Consider the following 12663-nt stretch of genomic DNA (forward strand, 5'->3'; position numbering starts at 1 on the left):
GGGTGCCATGCAATACTCCATTTCCCACTGAAAGGAGGCCATGTACTGGTAGTAGGACCCCCCCCCTGGAATGGGGGATCTGTCATCTATAATGAGGTCCCTAAAATGGACACCCCCTTTAAGATGATGTTTTAGACGACAAAAGGCTCTAAGTTCATTTTGTAACTGGAGACAGGAAGTTGTCACCATCGGCGGCCATTTTTGAGACTTCTGGTAGCTGCCTTTGGTCACTCGGTCACTGTGCATGCAGTGGCTTCTTCTGCTTTCCCCCCTCTATGCATGATATTTATAGTTAAATCCCTATTCTTTAGGGGGGTAGGAAGCCCACAGGACAGCCCACGGGCCCCCAGCTAGTACTGCAACTTTTAAAGTGATAGTGCGCAAATAATACTAGATTAGGGATGTTTCATCCGAAGTCAATTCAACTCATCCCTAGCGAAGATATAGTGGTGACTTTCACTTACCCCGTGGCGCATGCTCTCAATCGCCCGATCTGCAACTTCGGAGACAATGAGCAGGGCGGCTGCCAGAAAAGAGAAAAGGATTAGAATCCAACGTTTTATATATTCAATGTTCTATTTGCATAACACTTGGGACCGTGCTGTGTCCTTCCCCCGAGTCAGGGCGCCGGTCACCTTCGCGGCTGTGTATCTTTTTTTTTAAACGTTATTTTCACTCTGTTTTCAGCGCCACCTGTGTTTTCTTCCCCAGGTTTAACTCCACGTCCCATGAATTTTCATTGCCGCCATTGATTATGTGTCAAGGTGATGAAACAATTTTGCATCTCAGATTTTCCCCCCGTCTGCTTTTCTCTGCGCACATTTGAGTTTGATGAATTGACTGGAACAAAATTTTGCGCGGACGAGCAGGACGGCCGTCTGGAAGTTCCCTAAGTGTGACTTTGATGAAGAGACTGTGGCGGAGGAGGACTGCCGGGCATTAATTAACCCCTGCTAGTATAGAGAGCTTACCCATAGACTTCATACATGCACAGCGTATATATGTGAGGGTGGGTTCGCATCACGTTTTATGCCTCCATTTAACGTATACGTTAAAAAAAAAATAAAGGATACAAAAACGCAGCACACCCCGAGTCCGGTAAAAAACATACACTTAAAAAAAATTAAATATGGACCTCTATGGTGAACGGATGTCACTTTATGGCATCAGTCTGAGGCATCTGTTTAACGGATACGTTTTCTGTATCCGTTAAACAGATGGGAAAAACGTGATGTGAACCCAGCCTTATACACATAGTATATCTACATCTTGAGATTTACTGACCCTGAGTGTCTTCATACTCCACCAGGTCAGGACAGAGATTGTTCAGATAATCTGCAGGAAAAATTATTAGAAATGGTTCAGAACAAAAAAAATGAAATGATACAGCAACATAATATTACATCTGCTTTTATCTCCACTGTCTCCTATAGGCATAGAGAGCATAAAGGCAGAACATACAGTCCTGATCAAAAGTCTAAGACCACTTGAAAAATGGCAAAAAATCCTATGTATCATGGCTGGATCCTAACAAGGTTCCAAGTGGAGCCTCAACATGCAACAAGAAGAAATGGGAGGGAGACAAAACATTTTTTGAGCATTCAATTTAATGAAAACAACAAATAAACTGAAACAGGCTGTTTTTGAGCTGATCAAAAGTTTAGGACCACACCTCCAAAAAAATACTAAACCCCCCCAAAACAGAAATCCAACCTCCAAACATGAGCTCAGTAATGAGTAGCTCCGCCGTTATTGTTTCGGCATGCTTGATGCAAGCGTTTCCATGAGGTGAGTGGGAACATTTCTCCAAGTGGTGAAGACGGACGCACGAAGGCCATCTACTGTCTGGAACTGTTGTCCATTTTTGTAAACTTCCCTTGCCATCCATCCCCAAAGGTTCTCAATTGGATTTAGATCAGGGGAACACGCAGGATGGGCCAAAAGAGTGATGTTATTCTCCTGGAAGAAGTCCCTTGTCCTGCGGGCATTGTGCACTGTAGCGTTGTCCTGTTACCACACAGACGAGGGCCGTCAGTCATGAGGAATGCTCTCTGCCACATCTGGACATAGCCAGCGGCCGTTTGACGCCCCTGCTCTTCCTGAAGCTCCATTGTTCCACTGAAGGAAGAAGCCCCCCAGACCATTATGGCGCCCCCTACACTGTGGCGCGTAGAGAACATCTCAGGTGGGATCTGCTTGTCATGCCAGTAACATTGGAAACCATCAGGACCATCAAGGTTACATGTTTTCTTATCAGAGAATAAACCTTTCTTCCACCTTTGAATGTCCCATGTTTGGTGCTCTCTTGCAAAGTCCAAACGAGCAGTTCTGTGGCGTTCAAGGAGACGAGGTCTTTGAAGACGTTTTTTGTTTTTGAAGCCCTTCAGTCCCAGATGCCGTCTGATGGTTATGGAGCTGCAGTCAGCACCAGTAAGGGCCTTAATTTGGGTCGAGGATCGTCCAGTGTCTTGACGGACAGCCAATTGGATCCTCCGGCTCAGTGCTGGTGACATTTTTTTGGGTCTTCAACTTGACTTTTTTGTTCCATAACCCTCAGGATCATTTAAGAAATTCCAAATGACTGTCTTCCTGCGTCCCACCTCAGCAGCGATGGCGGCTGTGAGAGACCCTGCTTATGCCGTTCAACAACCCGACCACGTTCAAAAAGGGAGAGTTTTTGCCTTTGCCATCACAACGTGTGACTACCTGACAGAGAATGACAATGAATCCACATCTTTGCACAGATTTGGCCTTTTTAGGATTTGGTCCTAAAATTTGGATCAGCTGAAAAACAGCCTGTTTCAGTTTATTTGTTGTTTTCATTAAATTGAATGCTCAAAAAATGTTTTGTCTCCCTCCCATTTCTTCTTGTTGCATGTTGAAGCTCTACTTGGAACCTTGTTAAGATCCAGCCATGTAAAATATGATTTTTTGCAATTTTTCAAGTGGTCTTAAACTTTTGATCAGGACTGTACAACCACCATAGTCCCCATTTCAGATTGGATTTATGCTGATGTGTTTAATTCACAGGATGGAAACAATTATAACAAGAGACCTAGGACAACTCGGATGTTTATCCTCTGCCTGTAAACAATGTATCTTTCCATTTACTGAAGTAAACAATCAGGAGAAAATGGAATAAGGAATATTAGAAAGCGGTAGAACTTTTTATTGTACAAGGATTAGGGTACATGCACACGTTCAGGATTCATGTGCGGAGCATCCGCACTGAAATCCGCAGGTGTTCGCAGGCAAATCTGTGCGGTCAATCCGCATCAATTGGTGCAGATTTGCATGCGGATTTGGTGCGGTTTCGGTGCGGATTTTCCACATGCGGATTTTACTAAGTGAATGAAGAAAATCCGGTCAGGAAAAATAAAATAAATTGACATGCTGCGGATTTTAAAATCCGCGCGGAAAAAAACAGCATTGTGTGCACTGAGAATGAAAAATTCTCATAGAAAAAAAATGTACATGGCCTACAGTGCGAATTTTCCGCGCGGAAAATCCGCACGCAATCCTGATCATGTGCATTTAGCCTAGGGTTTCTTTATAGAAAACTGGAGAATTCCTTTAAGTGACGTTTTCAGTTTTTTAATGTTATTTCAAGAAACTCAACAATCTCTGTAATTTCCAAACTTCTATGAATATTTCCTGAACTTGGGGATGAATCTTTACCTAGTAATATTGTATATTCTATCTTTTATTAAAAATCAAGAGCATGACACCAATATGTCAGAGTGAGACGCGGCCCTCATATATCTGCTCCTGGCTCTGCATCACGCTGATAATCTAGAGGAACAATATTACATTTCTCAATTGTCAGAGGACGAATAAAGGAGTGAAACTGCTGCTCAAGACAATTCATTACTGACACAGACACAGGTGTCCCCGGGGTGCCGACCAACTCACAGTCACATACGGTATGTCAGTGGAGATTTATACAAAATATATAACTTTATTAGAAAAGTGATACTTCTTTATTGGATAAAAGTTGCATTTGGTGGGTTATCTAAAGGGCAACAGTAGCCACATATGGGGTAGCATTATACTAGTTATATACCTGTACACAGAAGCAGTATTATACTAGTTACATTCTTGTACATAGGAGGCAGTATTATACTAGTTATATTCTTGTACATAGGAGCAGTATTATAGTAGTTATATTCTTGTACATAGGAGCAGTATTATAGTAGTTATATTCTTGTACATAGGAGCAGTATTATAGTAGTTATATTCTTGTACATAGGAGGCAGTATTATAGTAGTTATATTCTTGTACATAGGAGCAGTATTATAGTAGTTATATTCTTGTACATAGGAGGCAGTATTATAGTAGTTGTATTCTTGTACATAGGAGGCAGTATTATAGTAGTTGTATTCTTGTACATGGGGGGGCAGTATTATAGTAGTTATATTCTTGTACATGGGGGGGGCAGTATTATAGTAGTTATATTCTTGTACACAGGAGGCAGTATTATAGTAGATATATTCTTGTACATAGGAGCAGTATTATAGTAGTTATATTCTTGTACATAGGAGGCAGTATTATAGTAGTTATATTCTTGTACATAGGAGCAGTATTATAGTAGTTATATTCTTGTACATAGGAGGCAGTATTATAGTAGTTATATTCTTGTACATAGGAGCAGTATTATAGTAGTTATATTCTTGTACATAGGAGCAGTATTATAGTAGTTATATTCATGTACATAGGAGGCAGTATTATAGTAGTTATATTCTTGTACATAGGAGGCAGTATTATAGTAGTTATATTCTTGTACATAGGAGGCAGTATTATAGTAGTTATATTCTTGTACATAGGAGCAGTATTATAGTAGTTATATTCTTGTACATAGGAGGCAGTATTATAGTAGTTATATTCTTGTACATAGGAGCAGTATTATAGTAGTGATATTCTTGTACATAGGAGCAGTATTATAGTAGTTATATTCTTGTACATAGGAGGCAGTATTATAGTAGTTATATTCTTGTACATAGGATCAGTATTATAGTAGTTATATTCTTGTACATAGGAGGCAGTATTATAGTAGTTATATTCTTGTACATAGGAGCAGTATTATAGTAGTTATATTCTTGTACATAGGAGGCAGTATTATAGTAGTTATATTCCTGTACATAGGGAGCAGTATTATAGTAGTTATATTCTTGTACATAGGAGCAGTATTGTAGTAGTTATATTCTTGTACATAGGAGGCAGTATTATAGTAGTTATATTCTTAACCATATTTCTTTTTATTGAAAGAAAATCAGGGCCAGGGCCCACACATGACATTACAAGATGACATTAGAGTACAAAGTAGTTATCAAGCATACACATATCCTGTGTGAGCATTACAAGTTACAATTCCCATTAATCAGAAACTGATACTCAAAAGAAAAAGGAAAAGGAAAGGGGAAAAGGAACAGTAGGTAGGAATAGGGGGGAGGGAAACAGGAGGATGAAACCTCTGCTCTTTTATGTAAAATTCCTATAAGCTTTCCATGGAGACCACAATTTTAAGAAGCGAGAGCGTGAGTTATTTTCCCAGTTCGCAAGCTCCTCAAAACGATATATCTGGTCCACCTTATCAGTCCACATTGGAAGAGTCGGTGGGGAATCATTCTTCCACAGAAAGGGAATATATAGTAGTTATATTCTTGTACATAGGAGCAGTATTATAGTAGTTATATTCTTGTACATAGGAGCAGTATTATAGTAGTTATATTCTTGTACATAGGAGCAGTATTATAGTAGTTATATTCTTGTACATAGGAGCAGTATTATAGTAGTTATATTCTTGTACATAGGAGGCAGTATTATAGTAGTTATATTCTTGTACATAGGAGCAGTATTATAGTAGTTATATTCTTGTACATAGGAGGCAGTATTATAGTAGTTATATTCTTGTACATAGGAGGCAGTATTATAGTAGTTATATTCTTGTACATAGGAGCAGTATTATAGTAGTTATATTCTTGTACATAGGAGGCAGTATTATAGTAGTTATATTCTTGTACATAGGAGGAGTATTATAGTAGTTATATTCTTGTACATAGGAGCAGTATTATAGCAGTTATATTCTTGTACATAGGAGCAGTATTATAGTAGTTATATTCTTGTACATAGGAGCAGTATTATAGTAGTTATATTCTTGTACATAGGAGGCAGTATTATAGTAGTTATATTCCTGTACATATGGAGCAGTATTATAGTAGTTATATTCTTGTACATAGGAGCAGTATTATAGTAGTTATATTCTTGTACATAGGAGGCAGTATTATAGTAGTTATATTCTTGTACATAGGAGGAGTATTATAGTAGTTATATTCTTGTACATAGGGGGCAGTATTATAGTAGTTATATTCCTGTACATAGGGAGCAGTATTATAGTAGTTATATTCTTGTACATAGGAGCAGTATTATAGCAGTTATATTCTTGTACATAGGAGCAGTATTATAGTAGTTATATTCTTGTACATAGGAGCAGTATTATAGTAGTTATATTCTTGTACATAGGAGGCAGTATTATAGTAGTTATATTCCTGTACATAGGGAGCAGTATTATAGTAGTTATATTCTTGTACATAGGAGCAGTATTATAGTAGTTATATTCTTGTACATAGGAGCAGTATTATAGTAGTTATATTCTTGTACATAGGAGCAGTATTATAGTAGTTATATTCTTGTACATAGGAGCAGTATTATAGTAGTTATATTCTTGTACATAGGAGGCAGTATTATAGTAGTTATATTCTTGTACATAGGAGGAGTATTATAGTAGTTATATTCTTGTACATAGGGGGCAGTATTATAGTAGTTATATTCCTGTACATAGGGAGCAGTATTATAGTAGTTATATTCTTGTACATAGGAGCAGTATTATAGCAGTTATATTCTTGTACATAGGAGCAGTATTATAGTAGTTATATTCTTGTACATAGGAGCAGTATTATAGTAGTTATATTCTTGTACATAGGAGGCAGTATTATAGTAGTTATATTCTTGTACATAGGAGCAGTATTATAGTAGTTATATTCTTGTACATAGGGGGCAGTATTATAGTAGTTATATTCCTGTACATAGGGAGCAGTATTATAGTAGTTATATTCTTGTACATAGGAGCAGTATTATAGCAGTTATATTCTTGTACATAGGAGCAGTATTATAGTAGTTATATTCTTGTACATAGGAGCAGTATTATAGTAGTTATATTCTTAACCATATTTCTTTTTATTGAAAGAAAATCAGGGCCAGGGCCCACACATGACATTACAAGATGACATTAGAGTACAAAGTAGTTATCAAGCATACACATATCCTGTGTGAGCATTACAAGTTACAATTCCCATTAATCAGAAACTGATACTCAAAAGAAAAAGGAAAAGGAAAGGGGAAAAGGAACAGTAGGTAGGAATAGGGGGGAGGGAAACAGGAGGATGAAACCTCTGCTCTTTAATGTAAAATTCCTATAAGCTTTCCATGGAGACCACAATTTTAAGAAGCGAGAGCGTGAGTTATTTTCCCAGTTCGCAAGCTCCTCAAAACGATATATCTGGTCCACCTTATCAGTCCACATTGGAAGAGTCGGTGGGGAATCATTCTTCCACAGAAAGGGAATATATAGTAGTTATATTCTTGTACATAGGAGCAGTATTATAGTAGTTATATTCTTGTACATAGGAGCAGTATTATAGTAGTTATATTCTTGTACATAGGAGCAGTATTATAGTAGTTATATTCTTGTACATAGGAGCAGTATTATAGTAGTTATATTCTTGTACATAGGAGGCAGTATTATAGTAGTTATATTCTTGTACATAGGAGCAGTATTATAGTAGTTATATTCTTGTACATAGGAGGCAGTATTATAGTAGTTATATTCTTGTACATAGGAGGAGTATTATAGTAGTTATATTCTTGTACATAGGGGGCAGTATTATAGTAGTTATATTCCTGTACATAGGGAGCAGTATTATAGTAGTTATATTCTTGTACATAGGAGCAGTATTATAGTAGTTATATTCTTGTACATAGGAGCAGTATTATAGTAGTTATATTCTTGTACATAGGAGCAGTATTATAGTAGTTATATTCTTGTACATAGGAGGCAGTATTATAGTAGTTATATTCCTGTACATAGGGAGCAGTATTATAGTAGTTATATTCTTGTACATAGGAGCAGTATTATAGTAGTTATATTCTTGTACATAGGAGGCAGTATTATAGTAGTTATATTCTTGTACATAGGAGGAGTATTATAGTAGTTATATTCTTGTACATAGGGGGCAGTATTATAGTAGTTATATTCCTGTACATAGGGAGCAGTATTATAGTAGTTATATTCTTGTACATAGGAGCAGTATTATAGCAGTTATATTCTTGTACATAGGAGCAGTATTATAGTAGTTATATTCTTGTACATAGGAGCAGTATTATAGTAGTTATATTCTTGTACATAGGAGCAGTATTATAGTAGTTATATTCTTGTACATAGGAGCAGTATTATAGTAGTTATATTCTTGTACATAGGAGGCAGTATTATAGTAGTTATATTCTTGTACATAGGAGCAGTATTATAGTAGTTATATTCTTGTACATAGGAGGCAGTATTATAGTAGTTATATTCTTGTACATAGGAGGCAGTATTATAGTAGTTATATTCTTGTACATAGGAGCAGTATTATAGTAGTTATATTCTTGTACATAGGAGGCAGTATTATAGTAGTTATATTCTTGTACATAGGAGGAGTATTATAGTAGTTATATTCTTGTACATAGGAGCAGTATTATAGCAGTTATATTCTTGTACATAGGAGCAGTATTATAGTAGTTATATTCTTGTACATAGGAGCAGTATTATAGTAGTTATATTCTTGTACATAGGAGGCAGTATTATAGTAGTTATATTCCTGTACATATGGAGCAGTATTATAGTAGTTATATTCTTGTACATAGGAGCAGTATTATAGTAGTTATATTCTTGTACATAGGAGGCAGTATTATAGTAGTTATATTCTTGTACATAGGAGGAGTATTATAGTAGTTATATTCTTGTACATAGGGGGCAGTATTATAGTAGTTATATTCCTGTACATAGGGAGCAGTATTATAGTAGTTATATTCTTGTACATAGGAGCAGTATTATAGCAGTTATATTCTTGTACATAGGAGCAGTATTATAGTAGTTATATTCTTGTACATAGGAGCAGTATTATAGTAGTTATATTCTTGTACATAGGAGGCAGTATTATAGTAGTTATATTCCTGTACATAGGGAGCAGTATTATAGTAGTTATATTCTTGTACATAGGAGCAGTATTATAGTAGTTATATTCTTGTACATAGGAGCAGTATTATAGTAGTTATATTCTTGTACATAGGAGCAGTATTATAGTAGTTATATTCTTGTACATAGGAGCAGTATTATAGTAGTTATATTCTTGTACATAGGAGGCAGTATTATAGTAGTTATATTCTTGTACATAGGAGGAGTATTATAGTAGTTATATTCTTGTACATAGGGGGCAGTATTATAGTAGTTATATTCCTGTACATAGGGAGCAGTATTATAGTAGTTATATTCTTGTACATAGGAGCAGTATTATAGCAGTTATATTCTTGTACATAGGAGCAGTATTATAGTAGTTATATTCTTGTACATAGGAGCAGTATTATAGTAGTTATATTCTTGTACATAGGAGGCAGTATTATAGTAGTTATATTCTTGTACATAGGAGGAGTATTATAGTAGTTATATTCTTGTACATAGGGGGCAGTATTATAGTAGTTATATTCCTGTACATAGGGAGCAGTATTATAGTAGTTATATTCTTGTACATAGGAGCAGTATTATAGCAGTTATATTCTTGTACATAGGAGCAGTATTATAGTAGTTATATTCTTGTACATAGGAGCAGTATTATAGTAGTTATATTCTTAACCATATTTCTTTTTATTGAAAGAAAATCAGGGCCAGGGCCCACACATGACATTACAAGATGACATTAGAGTACAAAGTAGTTATCAAGCATACACATATCCTGTGTGAGCATTACAAGTTACAATTCCCATTAATCAGAAACTGATACTCAAAAGAAAAAGGAAAAGGAAAGGGGAAAAGGAACAGTAGGTAGGAATAGGGGGGAGGGAAACAGGAGGATGAAACCTCTGCTCTTTAATGTAAAATTCCTATAAGCTTTCCATGGAGACCACAATTTTAAGAAGCGAGAGCGTGAGTTATTTTCCCAGTTCGCAAGCTCCTCAAAACGATATATCTGGTCCACCTTATCAGTCCACATTGGAAGAGTCGGTGGGGAATCATTCTTCCACAGAAAGGGAATATATAGTAGTTATATTCTTGTACATAGGAGCAGTATTATAGTAGTTATATTCTTGTACATAGGAGCAGTATTATAGTAGTTATATTCTTGTACATAGGAGCAGTATTATAGTAGTTATATTCTTGTACATAGGAGCAGTATTATAGTAGTTATATTCTTGTACATAGGAGGCAGTATTATAGTAGTTATATTCTTGTACATAGGAGCAGTATTATAGTAGTTATATTCTTGTACATAGGAGGCAGTATTATAGTAGTTATATTCTTGTACATAGGAGGAGTATTATAGTAGTTATATTCTTGTACATAGGGGGCAGTATTATAGTAGTTATATTCCTGTACATAGGGAGCAGTATTATAGTAGTTATATTCTTGTACATAGGAGCAGTATTATAGCAGTTATATTCTTGTACATAGGAGCAGTATTATAGTAGTTATATTCTTGTACATAGGAGCAGTATTATAGTAGTTATATTCTTGTACATAGGAGGCAGTATTATAGTAGTTATATTCCTGTACATAGGGAGCAGTATTATAGTAGTTATATTCTTGTACATAGGAGCAGTATTATAGTAGTTATATTCTTGTACATAGGAGGCAGTATTATAGTAGTTATATTCTTGTACATAGGAGGAGTATTATAGTAGTTATATTCTTGTACATAGGGGGCAGTATTATAGTAGTTATATTCCTGTACATAGGGAGCAGTATTATAGTAGTTATATTCTTGTACATAGGAGCAGTATTATAGCAGTTATATTCTTGTACATAGGAGCAGTATTATAGTAGTTATATTCTTGTACATAGGAGCAGTATTATAGTAGTTATATTCTTGTACATAGGAGGCAGTATTATAGTAGTTATATTCCTGTACATAGGGAGCAGTATTATAGTAGTTATATTCTTGTACATAGGAGCAGTATTATAGTAGTTATATTCTTGTACATAGGAGCAGTATTATAGTAGTTATATTCTTGTACATAGGAGCAGTATTATAGTAGTTATATTCTTGTACATAGGAGCAGTATTATAGTAGTTATATTCTTGTACATAGGAGCAGTATTATAGTAGTTATATTCTTGTACATAGGAGCAGTATTATAGTAGTTATATTCTTGTACATAGGAGCAGTATTATAGTAGTTATATTCTTGTACATAGGAGCAGTATTATAGTAGTTATATTCTTGTACATAGGAGCAGTATTATAGTAGTTATATTCTTGTACATAGGAGCAGTATTATAGTAGTTATATTCTTGTACATAGGAGGCAGTATTATAGTAGTTATATTCTTGTACATAGGAGGAGTATTATAGTAGTTATATTCTTGTACATAGGGGGCAGTATTATAGTAGTTATATTCCTGTACATAGGGAGCAGTATTATAGTAGTTATATTCTTGTACATAGGAGCAGTATTATAGCAGTTATATTCTTGTACATAGGAGCAGTATTATAGTAGTTATATTCTTGTACATAGGAGCAGTATTATAGTAGTTATATTCTTGTACATAGGAGGCAGTATTATAGTAGTTATATTCTTGTACATAGGAGGAGTATTATAGTAGTTATATTCTTGTACATAGGGGGCAGTATTATAGTAGTTATATTCCTGTACATAGGGAGCAGTATTATAGTAGTTATATTCTTGTACATAGGAGCAGTATTATAGCAGTTATATTCTTGTACATAGGAGCAGTATTATAGTAGTTATATTCTTGTACATAGGAGCAGTATTATAGTAGTTATATTCTTGTACATAGGAGGCAGTATTATAGTAGTTATATTCCTGTACATAGGGAGCAGTATTATAGTAGTTATATTCTTGTACATAGGAGCAGTATTATAGTAGTTATATTCTTGTACATAGGAGCAGTATTATAGTAGTTATATTCTTGTACATAGGAGCAGTATTATAGTAGTTATATTCTTGTACATAGGAGCAGTATTATAGTAGTTATATTCTTGTACATAGGAGCAGTATTATAGTAGTTATATTCTTGTACATAGGAGCAGTATTATAGTAGTTATATTCTTGTACATAGGAGCAGTATTATAGTAGTTATATTCTTGTACATAGGAGGCAGTATTATAGTAGTTATATTCTTGTACATAGGAGCAGTATTATAGTAGTTATATTCTTGTACATAGGAGGCAGTATTATAGTAGTTATATTCTTGTACATAGGAGCAGTATTATAGTAGTTATATTCTTGTACATAGGAGGCAGTATTATAGTAGTTATATTCTTGTATATAGGTGCAGTATTATAGTAGTTATATTCTTGTATATAGGCGCAGTATTATAGCAGTTATATCCTTGTAC

General features: G+C 35.2%; 1 protein-coding gene across 2 annotated transcripts in view; it reads right to left on the reverse strand.

Annotated features, from left to right (window-relative positions):
* FGD5 (FYVE, RhoGEF and PH domain containing 5) overlaps window positions 1-12663 on the reverse strand; it is a 118500-nt gene that overhangs the window by 27550 nt on the left and 78287 nt on the right. For both annotated transcript variants that reach the window (XM_040408361.1, XM_040408360.1), the window contains exons 9-10: window positions 1285-1335; window positions 465-523 (exon numbers count right to left, since the gene is read on the reverse strand). In XM_040408361.1, coding sequence (XP_040264295.1) covers window positions 465-523; window positions 1285-1335 — 110 coding nt within the window. The remainder of the gene's footprint in view (window positions 1-464; window positions 524-1284; window positions 1336-12663) is intronic.

The sequence above is a fragment of the Bufo bufo genome, chromosome 9, assembly GCF_905171765.1.
Source record: "Bufo bufo chromosome 9, aBufBuf1.1, whole genome shotgun sequence".
Taxonomy (NCBI): domain Eukaryota; kingdom Metazoa; phylum Chordata; class Amphibia; order Anura; family Bufonidae; genus Bufo; species Bufo bufo.